This window comes from Choloepus didactylus, chromosome 23 (genome assembly GCF_015220235.1).
Source record: "Choloepus didactylus isolate mChoDid1 chromosome 23, mChoDid1.pri, whole genome shotgun sequence".
In the NCBI taxonomy this organism is placed as follows: Eukaryota; Metazoa; Chordata; class Mammalia; order Pilosa; family Megalonychidae; genus Choloepus; species Choloepus didactylus.
Genome location: NC_051329.1, coordinates 29613691 through 29637190, shown reverse-complemented (window position 1 = coordinate 29637190; position 23500 = coordinate 29613691). Strand labels below are relative to the sequence as shown.

Genomic DNA, 23500 nt, shown 5'->3' with positions numbered 1-23500 from the left:
AAATATCCTACGATGAATAACCTCATCAGTGCTACCCATCCAGCAAAGAAGTAAACAGAGGCATTTTTTTTGTTTCCTCTTTACAGAGTCCCACCAGAGCTGGCATTATTTTAGTGTCTGACACTTAGCCTTTGACCAGGCCTCTATTACTAATGTTTCAAGGCCAGAAAGAAAAAGGAACTTTGAAATTTCATAGTAAAAAGCCAAACAACCCATGTCACTTAAAAGTACTACTTTACTGGCAATCGGGATTTATTTTCCCAACTCCATCTCGGGGGTGAAACACAAATCAAATGCAGGGGGACAGAGGAATGCCTGACACATCATGGAGGGTGGGGAGGGGGTAGACTAGATGATTCAGACAGTGCTTCTCTAGATACATTGATGGCACACTGGTCTGTTTAGACAAACCCTCCAAAAGGTTCTCTAGCATCAAATATGTTTGAAGAAACTCAAGAGTACCAGATACCACTTTAGAAAGAAAAAAGATATAATAACATATTAACAGTTCTGAGGAAGACCTGCAATTAGGGAACCTGTTTAACTCTGTAGGACTCAGCACTTTCCAAACCTATTTGCCCATAGAACTCATTTCATCACCTAACACCTATGCATATCCTCAGAATCACTGGTGCACACAGTGCCAGGTGGATCGCCTCACCTCTAAGAGTCAGTGAAAGCTCAGAGTTCTAAGTTCCATGTGTTCAGGCTATGAACATATGGAAACAGAGCACGGACCAGGGTGCATTACCATTATCTATCATCCGCTGCTTGGTCAAGATCATGAGTAAGCGGTCCACTTCAAACACACCAACTCCAGGCGTGATCACCACAGACATCTGCCCAGTCCGGTCAAAGTTGCGGTTGATATAGTGCTTGTCAAACACTGGAAGAGAAACAAAAATCCCCCAATGAAGATGTTACAGCTTTCTGGAAACCCACCACTGGATACCACTTCTGTGCTCTTGGAGTATTCTATGAATCTATTATAGACAAATAGCCACTTTCTCTCCTAAATTTTAGTTAGTTGTGTACATGTCTGTCTGTCTTTCCCCTTCTACATTATGAACTGCTTGAATGCAGGACCATGTCACTGTCACCTCTGTTAATCCCCTTCACAAATGGCTAATACTTAGCTTGTGCAGCCTTAGATGCCAAAATTTCATGCTGTTTCAAAGTATAAGCTATCCATAAATGAGCTCACATTGAAATGTAGAAGAATCAAATAGTAATTTAAGATAATATTTAAGAAAGTACATCAGAATCTAGGGACAACTTCATAAATTTGGCAAGTTAATTTTTATTTCTGGCCTCTACAACTTTTATGGGAAATCTATGATACTCGAATATGACAAAAGATTTAACTGATAAAAGAAGTTGCCATGCTCTAGAATCCCTAGCACCTGGATCCAGACACATGGGAGGGTGTTACATAGTGAAGCGGCCACACACAAGCATTTCCACCACTGGCCAGTGCCAGATGGGCACCTAATCCAAGCTGGGCTATTTGGACTCTGTCTACTGGGAATGTGGATTTATGAACAGAGACAGGGATGCAAGCTGGATTCTCGTTTAGGAATTCCTGCTGCTGCAGTTCCCAGAGATACCTTGGTTCCAACCTGTCTCCAACATGACATTCAAATTTTTCCTGGCTGCCCCACCAAACCCCTACAACCTCAGAGTAAATTTCCTTTTTTATTTACACTAACTCAGTAGGTTTCTGTTATTTGCAAAGTATCTAAGCTAATACATAAAAGTAGGGACAAACATTCAAAAGAAAGAAATCACATCAGCTATAAACAATGGTCCCTCTTGGATGGGGGCTGACAGTGAGGGGGGCAGGGGAAGTGGGGGAAGGTTTTTATTTTTCACTTGATACACTTCTCTATGTGAATTTTGTAAAAACAAAACAAAACAAAACAAAACAAAAAAGAATGGGGAACATACTTCATAAAATTACCTAGAAGCATTTGGGGAATGGGGTGGAAAATAGAACACTGTTTTTAGTACAACAGCTCTTTACTTTCAGGTTACCATGAGAAGATGATTAGAACAGCAAGTTAAATACCCAACAGAAGTCTCAGAAGCTAAATGGTGGTCATCAGAACCATCTGATTAGAAGTTACTGCTTTCAATTAATTTGGAGGGGAGGGTGTAGTCAACTAGTTCTGGGTCTTTGGGCATGGGTGAAGACAAGTTCGCAGCCAGGCAGTAAGCAAGAGGGGTGGCTGTGGCTGGCATTCTTACTCACCATTGAACGACAGATTGATGGCCTCAAGGTAGTTCCCTTGTGCTGAGGTAGAATTGTCTCCTTGAGGAAAGTCCTCTGAAGCAAAAGATACAAGAGAAGAAAAAACATCTTATGAGTGTCTGGCTCCATAGGGCTCCCCACCTTGCACAGTGACACTGTTGAACTTACTGCTTACATAAGGAACAATCAGACCCAATTGGCCATAGAAACCTAACCAAAAGCAGAACCCACACAAGCAGTGGGAAGGGAAACAGGCATGAACAACTTCTCCATCCCCCAACTGCCCCCCCACACACACACACCTCCTTTCCCAGTGTCACCTTTGAATACATGGATGCAGTACCTGCCTGTTCCAGTCGCACCAACACCGGATACTGGATGAAGAGTTTTTTAATGGTCACAAGGAGTGAAGTCCACTCTTCTCTTCTCTCATTCTGCACCACCACTCTGAAAATATTATCACAAAATAGACATTAAGCAGCTACTACTGAAAGGACATCAGGTGCCTCACAGAGTTCCAAGGAAAGAAAAATATGGGATTCCCAGAGTTAGGAGAACTGACCATTTAAACAGCAAGTGTCATGTAATAATAAGCATCACATAGCACTATATAATAATAAGTAATAAAGTCAAATGCATTTAACAAGCATTAACAAATAGATGTGATCACATCAATATTCAAGTAAATTTAAAAATGGGAAATGATTTTTAAAACTGCCTTGGGATTATATAATGTCCAATATTGGGCAGGGATATGAACATTCTCAATACTGTTGTGGACATGTAAATTTTACCTTTCTGAATTACAATTTGGTAATATGTATGAAAAGCCTTAAGAAGAGTTTCCATATATATTACATATAATACATACATAGTCTATGAATATATCCAAGTCAGGGAACTAGATTAGGGGAAAGGGATGAGGGGAAATCTGTTTACTGCATTTCCTTCTCTACCTTAAAGAATTTGAACCATGTGAAAGTATTCCAAATAAATAAATAAAATTTAAATTTAAAAAACAAAAATAAACATTTCTTTTAATCTAATAATTGTAAATGCTATAAATGTATCCTAAAGAAACACTCAGAATACATGACTATGTACCTATGTGTCTATTTATTACATACTGGCAAGATAATTTAAAGTTAGGAAAAAATTGAAAATCAAAAAAAAAAAAGAAATTAAATTATGATAAAATTTGACAGAATATGACAAAATATTATCACAATTGTTGAATAGGAGTAGTGGGTACATGGAGTTCATTATACTATTCTCTCTACCTAAGGTATTTATTTTATTAAAAACAAAAACAAACACACAAAAAAAGATAATGCTGATTTTAAAATGGGTTAAACAGAAAAAGATCTGGAGAAACATATACCACAGTATTTCTCTTCTAGAAAATCAGACCAGGGGTAAGACAAAAAACAAAAAAGCTGAAAAAAAAAAAAAAGGCTCAGAAAATGGACAATTCACAAAAGAGAAATACAAAAGCCAATAAACGTGAGAAAACATTTACTTTCAATAATAAAAGAAATAAATAATAAGACCCAACAGATAATTTTTTTCTCTAATCCCTTTGGCAAAGAGCTAAAAAAAAAAAAAAAAAGAAAGAAAGTGTATTCAGTACAGGTGATGACACCAAGAAATAGGTATTTTCAAACACTGTTGCCAAAGAAATGCAATTTTCTACTTCAGTGTTTCTGGAGGACAATTTGGCTGTAGAAATGAAAAGTCTTAACAAAAACAGAATATGCTTTTATTGGACTTTAACTTTATTTCTGAGAATTTTTCATAAGGAATAATTAAGGATATGCTTAAAGATTTAGCTTTAAGAACATTCACTGTTAATGCTATAGACTGTAGTGAAAAGGTGGAAATCACCTTGGAATTCAACAATAGTTAACAACCCACTGAAACTTCTATATGGCAGTAACAAACAATATTGTGGAAGTAAAGTATTTGACATGGAATGGCATTTGTGATACACTAACTGGAAAATGTTGGTTTAAAACTCCTGTCAAAAAATTCATTTGAAGTTATTTGTCTTATATACAAAGAATACCTCATGATGGTATCTGAGAAGATGGAACTGAGGGTGTTTTGATTTGCTCTTTACATATCTATACCTTATGTAAATGAACCTGCATTGTTTTTGTAATAGGAAACAAAACAACCAAATCTTCTTTCAATTTAAAACATGTTGGGGGTGACTTTTTAATGACATGGGGAAATTTATGTATATTCATGACACGTAGTCAAATATATATATATATGTACATTTACTCATAATTCACATATTCATATTTCATACAAATCTGCTTTTATATATCAATAATTATATGCAAAAGATTCATACTCATTAGATATAAGTTCATATATTGTTAAGTTAAAAGAGGCTCCATGGGTTCCAGGAGTCCAATGGACTGGTACACAGAATTTATTAGTGTGAAGGAATGAGGCGGTGTCAGGGAAGGAGATGGTCCATCACTGTCATGAAATCCTCAAAGGAAGATAGACCCAAGAGAAGATCAACAAATAATTTAGAGTATAATCAGTATGAAGCTGAAGAATACAGTGGTCAAAAGCATAGATTCCAAATGAGACTGCTCGAATTTAAGTCCATATTCCATCATTTAATACTCTGTGGGCTTTGGGTAAATTACTTAAACTGTGTCCAAGTTTCTGCTTCTCTAAAATGGAATTACAGTAAATATCTCATAGGGATGTTTGATATATGAATGAACTGACACACACATAAACTGCTTAGAATAGTGCCCTGTACATAATAAGTCCTGAATAAATGATAACAAATACCATTCTTAATATCATCTCAATAGGATAGGTAGGGCCTTGTGCTATTCTATATTTTTAAAAATCTCTAGAATGAACATGCATTTTTTTTTAGTAGAATATTAACTTTGTTTTGATCATAACATGGAATATGTCATCAAACAAATGGATATGATGAAAAACTTCTGTAGTTCAATTAAGCAGATAACTTGCATAAGAATTACTAGTTTTAAGTCTTAAGTTGTTGAACTAACTAAATTGTGAATTAGATTGTAACATAAAATAAGAATAATCTACCTGTGTGCAAATTAAAATGCAACTTAAATTTTAAACCACAGATCTATTGTTCAGTCTCTGGTAGGTTATTAATATAATCATCTTCCCTCATGCATTATTTTTTGAATGATACAAAAAGGTAATCTGAAATGTGATAAAGCCAAAATAGCAAAATGTTCATTGTGAAATCCAGGTGGTAGGCATATAGGTGTCCAATGTACAATTTTCTCAGCTTTTCTATATGTATGAAAATTTTCATAATACAATGCTGGAAAAACAACAAGCAAACAACACAAAAAGTTATCTATGGTAAAAGCAAAGAATGATTCCAGATCAAAATCTAGATCAGGAAAAACATGTCTATAAAGGATATTAGAATAATTGGCAAAATGTGCTAGATAATGGGATTTATATCAATGTTAAATTTCCAGAATATCATTACACTTTGATTATATAAGAGAATATCCTTGTTCTTAGGAGATACATGCTGAAGTAGAAGATAGTTGTATACCCATTAAAAATTAACAATTTGCAAATCTGTGTGAAAAGTCTCTCTGGAACTTATCCACAATGATAATAAAAAACAATTACTGTTATAAAAGGGACTCTCTTGAGGAACACTATTACAAAGTTGAAAAAGGAAAAAGCAATCCTCTACAAGTCAGCATTTGGTACAAGAAAAGCCAGTTTGGGCCTTAGGCAGGAACTAGCTGCCAAGAAATATATTTAAGGTTCCAGGGTGAAAGACTGGCCATTTGAGATAAAAAATAAATCCACATAATAAACTGTTACTACAAAACAGAGAGCATCATAATTTAGTCTGAGGTATGAAGAGAAAACTAACAGAGTTATTCCTTTTGGTTATTATTAAGAAGGAAATACTCTGAAGAAGCAAGACTGAACCAAAAAACAGGGTATCACTTAGGAAGGAGCTACTTCTAGGGGCTTTAAAAGTGAAGTCAGAGGTGATGAAAGGTGCCTAAAACCAAAGGGTTGGTTTTTATTTAAACAAAAACTTTGTACCTTAGGCTAGAAGAAACTAATCACTACAATACCTTCTGAAAAGCAAAGACTCTTCTAAAACAGTCCATTTTGACATGCCAATAACCAGGTGGTAAACACACATTTGAGAATTTAAAAGGTCAAGGTCCTACAGCTCCATGCCATTGAGCAACCCAATCTGATTGCACCTGGTATGCTTCCATCATTTCACAAGGTGTATCCTTATTCAGTGGCTCTGCTGGGACAACCAGACTGGTATGCATCCTGTTGCAATGTGAAGTAAATGGCATCAGTGATGAGGTAGTCTTACTAAAAGGGTTTAACCTGAATCTGATCAAGACTTTACAGCAGGGTTGGTCAGTTTTGGCACTACAGACATGTTTGTTCAAATTCTTTATTTGGAGGCTGCCTGTGCATTGTAGGATGTTTAGCAGCCTCTCTGGCCTCTACCCACTGGATGTCACCAGTTGCACCTCTTCCCCAATTGTAGGGAAGTCCAAAACTGTCTCCAGACATTACCATATTTGCAGGGAGTGGTGAAGAGGGGCCCAGTTGCAACCTCTGGTTTACAGGAAATATGTTAAACACCATCACAAGGACACAATCAGACAAATCCAAAATGAGTATTCTACAGCCTCTCTACACAAAATATGGTACAAAGAGCAGCAATATGTATCAACACGGGAGCTGGTTAGACACACAGATTCTCAGGCCCACCCCAGACCTCCTGAACAGAATCAGCACTTTAACAAGGTCACTAGGGGGTGGCTCATCTGAATACTGAAGTTAGAGAAGTACAATTCTACAGGAAAACTGACCTAGGTTATTCAACAAGTCAAAGGTCAGGAGGGGTGAGGAGGAAGGGGGAAACTGTTTGATTGAAAGATTGAAGAGGCAAACCAAGTATGCATCATTCTGGGGACAAATAAGGAAATCTGAATGTGCACTGGATATTGGATGATACAGAATTACTGATAACTGTTAAATGTGATAATAATATTTTGGTTACACATGAAAATGCCCTTATTTTTTAGATACGCTCTCATTTTTTAGATATTTTTGAATGACAAAACAAATTTGGCAAAATAATAACTGTTAAATCTCAGTGTTGGGTATTAGGGTTCATCATCTTATTTGCTCTTCTTTTCCATATGTTGAAAATTTTCACAATAAATAGTTTGGGAAGTCTAAATGCAATGTGGTATCCTGGACTGGACACTGGAATAAAAAAAGCACATGAGTGGAAAATTTGGTGATATCTGCAAAAAGCCTGAAGTTTAATTACTAGTAATGTACTAATGTTATTTGTTTTGACAAATGCACCAGGGTTAACATTAGGGGCAACTGAGTGAAGGGTATATTGGAACTCTCCAGACTATCTTTGCAACTTCTCTGTAAATCTATAATTATTCCAAACTAAAAAAATTATTTAAAAAATTCTTTTTTGGAAAAAAAAACAACAACCTAAAAAGCATAAAGAAGCACCCAAACATACTTGTAAAAGTCTTCATAGAATCGACCCTTATGATCCTGTCGAATCGAGGCTCGGTTTATTTCAGGAAATTCATCTAAAATAGAAAAAAAAAAAAAAAAAGAAAGTAAGGAGATCAGTTTGAAAAGAGGAATTCACAGTTTCTCTGCTTTTCTCTTGGGTGGAGTATTGCAATGCACATGCAAAAAATAAAGTTTATTGTGTATCTATTAAGTTGGTTTTAAGATGAAGCACAGCTTATCACAGATTTCTTAAACCCAATATTGGGCCATGCTGTTTTCTATTTTACCCTGTGCTCATAATGGAAAAGGTAGAAGTGATGGAGCAGTGTGAAGGGGAAGAAGATGAAAAGGGATGGTTAGTTGGAGAATGTGAAAGCTTAACAAAAAATAAGTAGGAGAAAAGAGTTACTCACCAATAGATTTTGCATCATAGAAAGTTCTAGAAAATAGGACCACTGTCACTTCATGACTACAGTTCTTCTCCTAGTTGTGAGCAGAGAAAAAGTAAAGAACACTCAAGTTTATTTCATTATCTTCACCATGAAGTAGCCTGCATGCACACAATATTCTCAATCTTAGGAGGCTCGGCCTGGGATAACTTCATGTGATGTAGACAGCAGGTGCAGTGGACAAAGTGCTATGCTGGGAGACAGAGGATCTGGGCTTGAGTCCTGGCTTTGACACTTATCACTACATGACCTTGGGCAAATTACATAAAGTCCCAGGGATGTGGACAGTATTTTGAAAATTGCAAACCTTCAATAAGTAAGGGAGGCTATCTCCCAGCTCCTGATTTCACATGAAATTTATCAGCCTGGTGTCATATTTGTGCCTTCTTCACGGTGTTTTCTAATCTCGTCAGAACTGAAGTTTAGGGAACAAAAGCAGCACCCACGTGGTGGTTTATGCAAGAATCACAGACACACCCACCTCCTACCACTGCAATAGGATGAGGCCTGAGCACTGCTCAAGATGCAGGAGTAGAAGCCATTACCTTTGAAATCGAATTACCTTTGGCCTGGAATGGGGACTAGTGAGAATAATCGTTTCTGTGGAGTCTGGATTTCAACTTCCTGGAAGTAGGGTCAAATTGACAGGAAATTTGGCTTGCGCCAGAAGCCAGAAGCCAGAAAGCTCAGTTTCAGTTCCTCCTGACTCTTTGAAGACAACAGCCTGCACTAACTAACCCAACAGTACTTAGTGACTACCAATTTAGCATTCATCACATAAGGTATATGCCACAATGCACACTGTATGTCACCTTATGTTCTTCCATCAATATATCTCAAGTGAACAGAAATTCCTAAATACATCACACAAAACCAAGAGCAGGATGCCAGGAAAAGAGCAGCCCCTCATTAGCTACCAACTAATTTACCAGACTCCAGGTGCTCCAAATTCTAGGGTCAGCAACCTTATCTGGTTTTGGTATAAGTGACAAACAGGAAAAATGCCACACAATGGGCTGGTATGAGTGTAAGAGCCTCTCAACTCATATGTGATGGAGGAGATAACAGAAGACACAGTGGTGTTGTGGGATTACAGGAACACAGATGGTGCAGCACAGGAGTTATAATCTCAGCGTACTAGGGATGAATGGACAGAACTGAAATAGAATCTCTGCTCTGCTTTCACAGGCTATTGACCAAGGGAAAGATGCCTAAACTGTATGAGCCACACTTTCCCTGCCTGTGTTAACAGGGATAAGAGGATGAAGTCAGATAATGTGGGGAAAACACTTCCCGTGGTACTTGGCATTTCAAAATGCTCAATAAATGTTAACCAGGACAACTACTATTACCACCACCACTACTATATTTCTACTCAGAAGTGAATTCATAAACTCCCTTGTCTGACCCTGCTATCAAGGGTCAGCTTTAAGCTATTCAATAGGTTATATGAAAAATCAACAACCTTCATCAAAGTACATTAAATCCATGCAGAGTGGTTACTGAAAATTATTTTGTTTTCTTGCTTTTAAATCAAATTCTGGGTTTTAAAAAGCAAATGAATGCTTAGAGAGATGACAGAAGAGATAAATGATAGAAAGAAAGGATAAAAAGAAAGAAAGAATGACATAGTAATGTGGCAAAATATTAAAAAGTTGGTAAATCTGGGTATCTGATATATTAGAGTTCTTTGTATTGTTTTTGTATTATTTTTGCAACTTTCCCATAAGTCTGAGATTATTTCAAAATAAAAACATTAAGAAATAAAAAATAAACAAAAGCTTAGATAGATAGATAAGAAGAATGAAATAGCAAATGTGGAAAATGGATATCTGTTCTCTGTACTGTTTTCATATTATTTTTTGCAACCTTCCTGGAAGTTTGAATTATTTCAAAATAAAAACTTTTTCAAAATAAAAAGTTTAAAAAATAAACAAATGCTAAGAGGGAAGTCCTGTAAACCAATGACTGGGCCTATGCCATATCTTGTCCCTAGATCTAAACATATATACACTCACTGAATCTAGGGCTGGGGCACATCTAAAGGGTAACTAGGTCAGACCTGAAATGGAGATTTTCATGGACTAAACACTAAAATGACCATTATGTGGTCCAAGCTGACCACCATTCAGCCCATCCCCCAGACCTTACAGTCCCTGCTGTTTGTCCTCTCCTTTATCACCCTATACTCAGTCCTGATCACCCCAAGCCACATGGCTGCAGAATTCTCCTTACTGATCTGCCTAATTCCCTTCACCAAATCACTCTCCCTGGCCTTCAACAAGTTGACAGCCTATTCAAGGAATTCTAATAGCTCTGACTTCCTAGCACATCAACGTAAACTCTGCCTTGCTTGCCCTGACCCCACACTTCCCATCCAATCGTATCACTTGATTATTCTTCATACAAAGCCTCTGTGGAGTCACATATCGCTACATTCCACTCTCGCATCCATCTTCATCTGTTTCCTCATACTGTTCTCTTCATCTGAAATACCCTCTGAATTCCTTTCCAACTATCCAAACCTTCCCCAGACTTCCAGGTCCAAATTTAAAAGTAAATAAAACTCTGACCCCTAAAATGTATGTCAGCTGTTGTTTCAAATATGTAGATCTGATCTCCCCAGCTGGTCTGCAAATTCCCTGAGGATGAGCATCGTATCTCTATTTCCCTGTCCCTAAGAGCACCTCCCATATTGGTAAGGAGAATAGGACTTAGACTAACTGAGATCCTGCTATGTGCAGGTACTTTAGAACACCATGTGAGCTAAGGACTATTACTACCTCCACTTTATAGATAAGGAAACCAAGGCTCAGAGAGATCGAATACTTTCCCCAAATGAAAAAGTTAACTAGAGCAGAACCATAATTTTAAACCCAAATCTTCTAAGTCTGTTTTGATCCAAATTTCTATGTTCTTTTCCACTCTATAATGTGGCCTCAATAGTTTCTGATTGGGATGATGTTGATTAGGGTAATTTAAATCAGGAGTCTTATCAATTGAGGTTATAGCCAAGATAGATCAGTTTAAGGCACCTTAATAGAGACACCACATTTTTAAAAATCTGCATTGAGTAATGCTTATATAATGAGACCTAAAGCATGAGAAGATTCTAAGTAGAAACATAAATGTACCTTCCACTTGGTAAAGAGATCAGCAAGGAAACCATTCACAGCTTTTTCAAAATACAGATCCCCTGAAAAGAAACAATGCATTCATTATGTTTTTCTTGCAATTTCTTCTCTCAGTAAAATAGCAGGAAGGATACCAAAGAAAAGGTGGGTTCTGCTATATTTTAAAACAAGATCATTAAAGCCAGATGTACAAAAGTGGTTTCAATCTAGACTTTTTATCAGGCCAAATTTAATATTTGCCTCACTGAGAGGCCATGGCTTACAGGTAAAATGCAGGACTGAAAAAACCTGATGACTGAAAACCTTAGTGTATCTTCAGAAAGAGAGATATCTAATCCCTAAAGTTCATGAGATGTTCTGGTAGATCCCTTGCATTCCCTGACTTATCATTTATAGTTCCTGCAACCTGATGACACATTGCAAAAAATTTATAATTTCGCTAAACACAAATCTGAAAAGCATGCACTATGAGGCTGGTGTATTAGATACTGTACCTGCCCCTCATAGCAGCTTTACTGTTTGCTACTCATTATGTAGTAATTCCAATAAAATGAGGCAAACTTGGTGACTTCATGGATAGGAAAAAAACAAAAGATATCAGAGTGCTAACTACAGAGTCCCTCTCTAAATGAGTTTTCACCCTGTATTTATAGAATAGTGAAGGATCTCAAAAGTCAGATTTTCCATTAACACTTTACTGCATTTTATGGAATTCATTTTATATAGATATTTGGAGCATTTGGGGATTTATAAGTCTCAGGACACATCTATAGGGAATGTCAAGAGCTTATGATAAAATAATAAACAGTACCATAAATATCAAAATCCCACATTTCACAGCTCATCTGAATAAATATGTAAACCATTGCCGACGTAGAACGGAACACCACCTGAAACAAACAAAAAAACATAGTTGCACTAAAAAGCAATTATGGAAGAATTCCTTTCATTGCAGTGTGGGTTTTCTAAAAGCAAGCTTCAGCTGTGCATTCATGGAGTTCCTTAGCTCTTACCCTTAGCCTAACATCATAGGCCAGGAGGAGAATGTGGTGCCTGTCCTCTAGGAGCTTACTGTAGAGAATAAAGACAAGCAAAATATTGCAATATATACAAACTTCCCATGCAGGTTCACACAAAAAAAAACCCAGAAGGGGCACTAAATCTACCTGGGAAAGTCAAAGAGAAGCTTCAATACAGTGGTAGAATTTGGGCTAAAACTTGCCAGATTATGAGTTGCAGTCTAATAAATTATAATCCACATCATCCCTTTTCTATACCCATGCTGCCTCCAGGAAAAGTAAAAGTAGTTTTCTGGGCCTGTTTGTTTTATAGGGAGACCATTACTCAGTCTCTCCCTACTCCAAAAGTTCTAAAGAGGTTTGATACAAAATCAAACATCAACCTCTGAACATCCCCTACTCAATTCATTGGAGAACTCATACTTTATAGACAGAACATGTTCATCACTCACTCCCCAGGCCCTTCTGCAGTGCCTGGGGCATAACATGCACTAGAGAAATTTACTCCCTAACACAAAGAAACACAAAGACTTGAAGGGGATAGTTATCCCTCCACATCGCAGGGGTTAGGGGCATGGCGCCCCTGCAATATGGAAAATCACCAAAAATTTTTTGGCCCTCCCTTCATACCAAAGAAGAAGTCTGATTTTTTTCTTTTTCTCTTATGGGGTGTTTCCAGTACCTTACTGTGAAATGTGGGTTAAGTATTTGATCATAGGCTATATGTAAGCCAATGTTAAATAAAAATACTGTCATCTGCTGGCCTTTGTCTGTGGCTTCCACGAAACTCCCCAAATAGTTGCATTTAATTTATTTTGCTGACTCTCAATATATTGAAACCGCAATGTGGAAAGTTGTGATGTGGAAAGGATAACTGCAGATCTTTCAAAATATTAACTATGATTATCTCTGGGAATTGCCATGATGTGTGATTTTGCTTCTTTTTGTTTGCTTTTTCTTTTTAAATTATGAAATATTCCAGAGAAACACACAGAAATATATACCACCTAAATTTTATATTAAACATACAATGCTCTTATAATTAAAGTTTATTTGTTTTAAGTAACTTAATTTTATTTTTACAAATATTCCCCCATTTCTCCTCCCTCATCACTCCCCCTCCCCCAACAACCTCTAATCTGCTTTCTATCTCTGCAAATAGCTCATTTTTAAAAGATTACTTTTTTAGGCAAAATTGTTCTAGAAAGGCAGGAGAACAGTGGCTGCCTATGCATGTGAGGGATGGGGTCTAACTGAAAAGGGAGATTAAAGAACTTTTCAGAGTGACAAAAATATTCTATACTTGATTGTGGTAGTGGTGTCTACATTTTTCAAAACTCATCAAAGTATACATATGAAGGGCATGACATATTGCATGAAAAGTATGTTTTATTAAGCTGACCTAAGAGATAATTTTGTAGACTTGGTTAACACACTCCATATTCTCATTTAAAAAAAGTATGTGTGTACATAAATATATAAAGTGATTTTTTTAGTTATGGCTGCATTTTACAGTTTTTTTCTAAGTTCCCTTTACTTTGAAGCATAAAAATGTCGGTTAAATAAATTGTCGAGACAGAATTAGATTAGTGGTTATACAGGGCTGGGGAAGGATAAAGGGATTGAAAGGTAACTGCTAAGGGTTATAGGGTTTTTCTTTTTGGAGAAATGAAAATGTTCTAAAATTGACTGTGATAATGAATGTACAACTCTGTGATTATACTAAAAACCACTGATTGTACGGATGGATTGTATGGTGTGTGACTATGTCTCAATAAAACTGCTTAAAAATACAAATAAAAATGTCAGTTACTGTTATATTCAAACTATCCTCCAAATGGTTCTCCTATTAAATTGTTTTTTTTTTTATTCTTTTGGATAGATTTTTTAAAGAAAAAAGCCACATTACATAAATGTTACCATTTCAAAGTGTACAATTCAGTGGTTTTTAGTAAATTCACAATGTTGTACAGTCACCATCACTAATTCTAGAGCATTCCTATTACTCCAGATGAAACTCTGTACCCTTTCTCCCCTCCCCTCATCTACTGACAACCACTGACCTGCTTCTACCTCTATGGATTTGCCTATTCTGGACATTTCACATAAATAGAAACATACAATAACTGATTTCTTCCACTTAGCACAATGTCTTCAAGGTGCACCCATATTGTAGCGCTATCAGTACTTCATTCCCTTTTTTGTACCTGGATAATATTCCATTGTATGGATATTACATTTTATTTATTCATTCTTCAGTTGATGGACATTTGGGTTGTTTGCACTTTGGGGCTATTATGAATAATATACTGCTATGAACACATTCATGCACAATGTTTGTTTGGACATATATGTTCAATTCTCTCAAGTATATACCTGGCAGTGGACCTGCTTATTCATAATGTAATCCTATGTTTAGCTTTCTGAGGAACTGCCAAACTCTTTTCCACAGCAGGTGTACCATTTTACATTCCAGCGTATGAGGATTCCAATTTCTCTACATCCTCATCAACACTTATTTTTCTTTTTTAATTATGCCCATTATTTTTCTTTTTAATTATGGGTTAAATATTGTCCCCTCAAAATTCATGTCCAGAGACTTCTGGGAACATGGCAGAATAGGAAGTTCCAGGGCTCACTCCTTTTTCATAAACAGTTAATGGACAAGCACAACTGTTTTGGGGATCCAGAGACCAAAGGAGTACTGCACAGCATCCAGGGAAGAGTGAGACCAAGAGACTGAGAAACTGCAATGAAAAACTGAGTAACTTGCTTGGCTGTGGCTCCTGGCACCCAGACTCCACCCTCAAGGCAAGCAGCTTCGGGTTGGCCCAGTCCCTGCCTGGCAGGCAGCTATGGACTGGGAGGGTCGCAGAAGTCCTCCTCCCCAAGAACAGAGGGGGACATGGCCCAGTACTGATCCAGCTATTGGCCAGTGAATTTAGACCACCAGGTCCCACTGCTTTAGCACAATCCCAGACAAGCATCACAGCACCATTACTCCGACCAGCTTCAGAGGAGGAGCCACCAGAAGGCTAAAAATACCCTGCCTTCTTAGGGCTGTGGGGAATAGGTTGCCAAAGAGTACCATTTGCTGGGAAGGCCAGAAAAGAGCAGCCTCAGAGAGCCTGAAAAAAAGGCTTTGGGGGCATCTATCCTGACCCTCTCCCCAGGGCCCTTTGGAACTGGTCTGCAACACCAACATGGGGCCCTGGCCTTGTTTTGACTAGGAAATACTGGCAAACCAAGTGTCAAAGAAGAGCCTTAGCACAAACCTAATCAATGACAAAATCCTAGGCAGGAGAGAGAGACTGACCTTCAGAATAATCTCATCAAGATAATCAGATGCCCAGATATCAGCAAAAAATTACAAGCCATACTAAGAAACAGAAGATATGGCCAGTCAAAAGAAAAAATAAAAAATTTGGAGGAGACAGAATTTGGAACAACAAATCAAAGATGTTCAAACAAATTTCCTAAATCAATTCAAGGAGATGAGGAAAAGATGGCTAAAGAGATAAAGGATACTAAGAAGACACTGGTGAGCATAAAGAAAAATTTGAAAGCATGCAAAGAAAAATAACAGAACTTATGGAAATGAAAGGCACAATAGATGAGATTAAAAATGCTAGAGGCATACAACAGCAGACTTAAACAGGAAGAAGAAAAGATCAGCAAGCTCGAAGAGAGGACATCTGAAATCAAAAAGACAAAAAAACAGAGAGAGAAAAGAGTGAAAAAAAATTGAGCAGGGTCTCAGAGAACTGAATGACAGCATGAAGTGCTCAAAACAAAACAAAACACACATCATGGGTGTCCCAGAAGGAGAAGGGAAAAGGGACAGAAAGAATATTTGAGAAAATAATCGCTAAAAACTTTCCAACTCTTATGAAAGACATAAATATACATATCCAACATACTCCAAACAAAATAAATCCTAATAGACCTACTCCAAGACACATACTAATCATACTGTCAACTGCGAAAGAAAGAATTCTGAAAGCAGCAAGAGAAAAGTGATCCATCAGATATAAGTGATGCTCAATAAGACTAAGGACCAATTTCTCATAAGAAACCCTGGAGGCAAGAAGGCAGTGGTACGATATATTTAAGACACTGAAAGAGAAAAACTGACAGCCAAGAATTCTTTATACAACAAAACTGTCCTTCAAAAATTAGGGAAAGTTTACAATATTCACAGATAAACAGAAGCAGAGAATTCATTAACAAGAGACCTACCCTTCAAAAGATACTAAAGTGAGTTCTGCAGGCTGAAAAGAAAAGACAGGAGAGAGAGGCTTGAAGTCGAGTATAGAAATGAAGATTATCAACAAGAGTAAAAAGAGAGACAAAAACAAGATATGACACATAAAAGCCAAAGAATAAAATGGTTGAAGTAAGTACTGTCTTTACAGTAATAACATTGAATGCTAATGGATTAAACTCTCTGTGCCATTTTGAATGTATTATGTCCCCCCAAACACCATTATCTTTGATGTAATCTTTTGTGGGCAGACCTTCAGCATTAATTATATCGTAATTCTTTGAGTTTTTCCATGGAGATGTGTCCCACCCAACTGTGGGTGATGAATCTGATTGGATAATTTCCATGAAGGTGTTACCCCACCCATACAGGGTGGGTCTAAATTAAATCACTGGAGCCAAATAAATGAGCTGCCAAACAAAAGGAACTCAGTACAGCTGAGAGTTACATTTTGAAGAGGAGCTACAGCCAAAAGGGACACTTTGAAGAATGCACTGGAACTGAGAGAGGAGCTTCAGCTTACAGAGACATTTTGGAGACGGCCTTTGAAAGCAGACTTTTGCTCCGGAGAAGCTAAGAGAGGACAAACGCCCCAAAAGCAACTAAGAGTGACATTTTTGAGGAGCTGAAGCCTAGAAAGGAACATGCTGGGAGAAAGCCATTTTGAAACCAGAACTTGTAGCAGATGCTGGCCACATGCCTTCCCAGCTAACAGAGGTTTTCTGGACACCTTTGGCCATCTTCCAGTGAAAGTACCCAACTGTTGATGGACACTTTATGGCCTTAAGACTGTAACTGTGTAACCAAATAAATCCCCTTTTATAAAAGCCAATCCATTTCTGGTGTTTTGCATTCTGGCAGCATTAGCAAACTAGAACACTCTCTAATCAAAAGACACATGGGCAGAATGGATAAAAAATATGTGATCCATCTATATACTGTCTACAAGAGACTCACCTTAGACCCAAGGATACAAATAGGCTGAAAGTGAAAAGTTGGAAAAAGATATTCCATGCAAACTAACCAAAAAGGAACTGTGGGGTGGGCGGGGCAAGATGGCAGACTGGTGAGCTGTATCTTTTAGTTACTCCTCCAGGAAAGTAGGTAGAAAGCCAGGAACTGCGTGGACTGGACACCACAGAGCAATCTGACTTTGGGCATACTTCATACAACACTCATGAAAACGTGGAACTGCTGAGATCAGCGAAATCTGTAAGTTTTTGCGGCCAGGGGACCCACGCCCCTCCCTGCCAGGCTCAGTCCCGTGGGAGGAGGGGCTGTCAGCTCCGGGAAGGAGAAGGGAGAACTGCAGTGGCAGCCCTTATCGGAAACTCATTCTACTGATCCAAATTCCAACCATACATAGACTGAGACCAGACACCAGAGAATCTGAGAGCAGCCAGCCCAGCAGAGAGGAGACAGGCATAGAAAAAAAACAACATGAAAAACTCCAAAATAAAAGCAGAGGATTTTTGGAGTTCTGGTGAATATAGAAAGGGGAAGGGCCCTGAGGCGCATATGCAAATCCCGAAGAAAAGCTGGTCTCTCTGCCCTGTGGACCTTTCCTTAATGGCCCTGGTTGCTTTGTCTCTTAGCATTTCAATAACCCATTAGATCTCTGAGGAGGGCCCTTTTTTTTTTTTTTTTTAATCCTTTTTTCTTTTTCTAAAACAATTATTCTAAGAAGCCCAATACAGAAAGCTTCAAAGACTTGCAATTTGGGCAGGTCAAGTCAAGAGCAGAACTAGGAGAGCTCTGAGACAAAACGCAATAATCCAGTGGCTGACAAAATTCACTAAACACCACAACTTCCCAAGAAAAGGGGGGTGTCCGCTCACAGCCATCATCCTGGTGGACAGGAAACACTCCTGCCCATCGCCAGCCCCATAGCCCAGAACTGCCCCAGACAACCCAGTGTGATGGAAGTGCTTCAAATGACAGGCACACACCACAAAACTGGGCGTGGACATTAGCCTTCCCTGCAACCTCAGCTGATTGTCCCAGAGTTGGGAAGGTAGAGCAGTGTGAATTAACAAAGCCCCATTCAGCCATCATTTCAACAGACTGGGAGCCTCCCTACACAGCCCAGCAGCCCAGAACTGCCCTGGGGGGACGGCACTCACCTGTGACATAGCACAGTCATCCCTCAACAGAGGACCCGGGGTGCACGGCCTGGAAGAGGGGCCCACTTGCAAGTCTCAGGAGCCATACGCCAATACCAAGGACTTGTGGGTCAGTGGCAGAGACAAACTGTGGCAGGACTGAACTGAAGGATTAGACTATTGCAGCAGCATTAAAACTCCAGGATCACCAGGGAGATTTGATTGTTAGAGCCACCCCCACCTCCCTGACTGCCCAGAAACACGCCCCATATACAGGGCAGGCAACACCAACTACACACGCAAGCTTGGTACACCAATTGGACCCCACGAGACTCACTCCCCCACTCACCAAAAAGGCTAAGCAGGGGAGAACTGGCTTGTGGATAACAGGTGGCTCGTGGACGCCACCTGCTGGTTAGTTAGAGAAAGTGTACTCCATGAAGCTGTAGATCTGATAAATTAGAGATAAGGACTTCAATTGGTCTACAAATCCTAAAAGAACCCTATCAAGTTCAGCAAATGCCAAGAGGCCAAAAACAACAGAAAATTACAAAGCATATGAAAAAAACAGACGATATGGATAACCCAAGCCCAAGCACCCAAATCAAAAGATCAGAAGAGACACAGCACCTAGAGCAGCTACTCAAAGAACTAAAGATGAACAATGAGACCATACTACGGGAGACAAAGGAAATCAAGAAGACCCTAAAAGAGCATAAAGAAGACATTGCAAGACTAAATAAAAAAAATGGATGATCTTATGGAAATTAAAGAAACTGTTGACCAAATTAAAAAGATTCTGGACACTCATAGTACAAGACTAGAGGAAGTTGAACAACGAATCAGTGACCTCGAAGATGACAGAATGGAAAATGAAAGCATAAAAGAAAGAATGGGGAAACAAATTGAAAAAATCGAAACGGACCTCAAGGATATGATAGATAATATGAAACGTCTGAATATAAGACTCATTGGTGTCCCAGAAGGGGAAGAAAAGGGTAAAGGTCTAGGAAGAGTATTCAAAGAAATTGTTGGGGAAAACTTCCCAAATCTTCTAAACAACATAAATACACAAATCATAAATGCTCAGCGAACTCCAAATAGAATAAATCCAAATAAACCCACTCCGAGACATATACTGATCACACTGTTAAACACAGAAGAGAAGGAGCAAGTTCTGAAAGCAGCAAGAGAAAAGCAATTCACCACACACAAAGGAAACAGCATAAGACTAGGTAGTGACTACTCAGCAGCCAAGATGGAGCCAAGAAGGCAGTGGCACGATATATTTAACATTCTGAGTGAGAAAAATTTCCAGCCAAGAATACTTTATCCAGCAAAGCTCTCCTTCAAATTTGAGGGAGAGCTTAAATTTTTCACAGACAAACAAATGCTGAGAGAATTTGCTAACAAGACACCTGCCCTACTGGAGATACTAAAGGGAGCCCTACAGACAGAGAAACAAAGAAAGGACAGAGAGACTTGGAGAAAGGTTCAGTACTAAAGAGATTCGGTATGGGTACAATAAAGGATATTAATAGACAGAGGGGAAAAATATGAGAAACATAAACCAAAGGATAAGATGGCTGATTCAAGAAATGCCTTCACGGTTATAACGTTGAATGTAAATGGATTAAACTCCCCAATTAAAAGATATAGATTCGCAGAATGGATCAAAAAAAAAATGAACCATCAATATGTTGCATACAAGAGACTCATCTTAGACACAGGGACACAAAGAAACTGAAAGTGAAAGGATGGAAAAAAATATTTCATGCAAGCTACAGCCAAAAGAAAGCAGGTGTACCAATATTAATCTCAGATAAAATAGACTTCAAATGCAGGGATGTTTTGAGAGACAAAGAAGGCCACTACGTACTAATAAAAGGGGCAATTCAGCAAGAAGAAATAACAATCGTAAATGTCTATGCACCCAATCAAGGTGCCACAAAATACATGAGAGAAACACTGGCAAAACTAAAGGAAGCAATTGATGTTTCCACAATAATTGTGGGAGACTTCAACACATCACTCTCTCCTATAGATAGATCAACCAGACAGAAGACCAAGAAGGAAATTGAAAACCTAAACAATCTGATAAATGAATTAGATTTAACAGACATATACAGGACATTACACCCCAAATCACCAGGATACACATACTTTTCTAGTGCTCATGGAACTTTCTCCAGAATAGATCATATGCTGGGACATAAAACAAGCCTCAATAAATTTAAAAAGATTGAAATTATTCAAATCACATTCTCTGACCACAATGGAATACAATTAGAAGTCAATAACCATCAGAGACTTAGAAAATTCACAAATACCTGGAGGTTAAACAACACACTCCTAAACAATCAGTGGGTTAAAGAAGAAATAGCAAGAGAAATTGCTAAATATATAGAGACGAATGAAAATGAGAACACAACATACCAAAACCTATGGGATGCAGCAAAAGCAGTGCTAAGGGGGAAATTTATAGCACTAAACGCATATATTAAAAAGGAAGAAAGAGCCAAAATCAAAGAACTAATGGATCAACTGAAGAAGCTAGAAAATGAACAGCAAACCAATCCTAAACCAAGTAGAAGAAAAGAAATAACAAGGACTAAAGCAGAAATAAATGACATAGAGGACAAAAAAACAATAGAGAGGATAAATATCACCAAAAGTTGGTTCTTCGAGAACATCAACAACATTGACAAGCCCCTAGCTAGACTGACAAAATCAAAAAGAGAGAAGACCCATATAAACAAAATAATGAATGAAAAAGGTGACATAACTGCAGATCCTGAAGAAATTAAAAAAATTATAAGAGGATACTATGAACAACTGTATGGCAACAAACTGGATAATGTAGAGGAAATGGACAATTTCCTGGAAACATATGAACAACCTAGACTGACCAGAGAAGAAATAGAAGACCTCAATCAACCCATCACAAGCAAAGAGATCCAATCAGTCATCAAAAATCTTCCCACAAATAAATGCCCAGGGCCAGATGGCATCACAGGGGAATTCTACCAAACTTTCCACAAAGAACTGACACCAATCTTACTCAAACTCTTTCAAAACATTGAAGAAAATGGAACACTACCTAACTCATTTTATGAAGCTAACATCAATCTAATACCAAAACCAGGCAAAGATGCTACAAAAAAGGAGAACTACCGGCCAATCTCCCTAATGAATATAGATGCAAAAATCCTCAACAAAATACTTGCAAATCGAATCCAAAGACACATTAAAAAAATCATACACCATGACCAAGTGGGGTTCATTCCAGGCATGCTAGGATGGTTCAACATAAGAAAATCAATCAATGTATTACAACACATTAACAAGTCAAAAGGGAAACATCAATTGATCATCTCAATAGATGCTGAAAAAGCATTTGACAAAATCCAACATCCGTTTTTGATAAAAACACTTCAAAAGGTAGGAATTGAAGGAAACTTCCTCAACATAATAAAGAGCATATATGAAAAACCCACAGCCAGCATAGTACTCAATGGTGAGAGACTGAAAGCCTTCCCTCTAAGATCAGGAACAAGACAAGGATGCCCGCTGTCACCACTGTTATTCAACATTGTGCTGGAAGTGCTAGCCAGGGCAATCCGGCAAGACAAAGAAATAAAAGGCATCCAAATTGGAAAAGAAGAAGTAAAACTGTCATTGTTTGCAGATGATATGATCTTATATCTAGAAAACCCTGAGAAATCGACGATACAGCTACTAGAGCTAATAAACAAATTTAGCAAAGTAGTGGGATACAAGGTTAATGCACATAAGTCAGTAATGTGTCTATATGCTAGAAATGAACAAACTGAAGAGACACTCAAGAAAAAGATACCATTTTCAATAGCAACTAAAAAAATCAAGTACCTAGGTATAAACTTAACCAAAGATGTAAAAGACCTATACAGAGAAAACTACGTAACTCTACTAAAAGAAATAGAAGGGGACCTTAAAAGATGGAAAAATATTCCATGTTCATGGATAGGAAGGCTAAATGTCATTAAGATGTCAATTCTACCCAAACTCATCTACAGATTCAATGCAATCCCAATCAAAATTCCAACAACCTACTTTGCAGACCTGGAGAAGCTAGTTATCAAATTTATTTGGAAAGGGAAGATGCCTCCAATTGCTAAAGACACTCTAAAAAAGAAAAACGAAGTGGGAGGACTTACACTCCCTGACTTTGAAGCTTATTATAAAGCCACAGTTGCCAAAACAGCATGGTACTGGCACAAAGATAGACATATAGATCAATGGACTCTTATTCATTGAACTCTTATTCATTGAACTCTTATTCAATGAACTCTTATTCATTGAACTCTTATTCAATGAACTCTTATTCAATGAACTCTTATTCATTGTTGGTGGGACTGTATAATGGTTCAGCCACTCTGGAAGTCAGTCTGGCAGTTCCTTAGAAAACTAGATATAGAGTTACCATTCGATCCAGCGATTGCACTTCTCGTTATGTACCCGGAAGATCGGAAAGCAGTGACACGAACAGATATCTGCACGCCAATGTTCATAGCAGCATTATTCACAATTGCCAAGAGATGGAAACAACCCAAATGTCCTTCAACAGATGAGTGGATAAATAAAATGTGGTATATACACACGATGGAATACTACGCGGCAGTAAGAAGGAACGATCTCATGAAACATATGACAACATGGATGAACCTTGAAGACATA

At 38.0% G+C, this 23500-nt stretch overlaps 1 protein-coding gene across 12 annotated transcripts in view; it reads right to left on the bottom strand.

Annotated features, from left to right (window-relative positions):
• Window positions 1-23500, bottom strand: part of DEPDC5 (DEP domain containing 5, GATOR1 subcomplex subunit) — a 150387-nt gene that overhangs the window by 102681 nt on the left and 24206 nt on the right. For all 12 annotated transcript variants that reach the window (XM_037817380.1, XM_037817381.1, XM_037817379.1 and 9 more), the window contains 7 exons: window positions 12211-12289; window positions 11400-11461; window positions 8230-8299; window positions 7818-7890; window positions 2595-2698; window positions 2252-2326; window positions 752-886 (listed from right to left, as the gene is read on the bottom strand). In XM_037817380.1, coding sequence (XP_037673308.1) covers window positions 752-886; window positions 2252-2326; window positions 2595-2698; window positions 7818-7890; window positions 8230-8299; window positions 11400-11461; window positions 12211-12289 — 598 coding nt within the window. The remainder of the gene's footprint in view (window positions 1-751; window positions 887-2251; window positions 2327-2594; window positions 2699-7817; window positions 7891-8229; window positions 8300-11399; window positions 11462-12210; window positions 12290-23500) is intronic.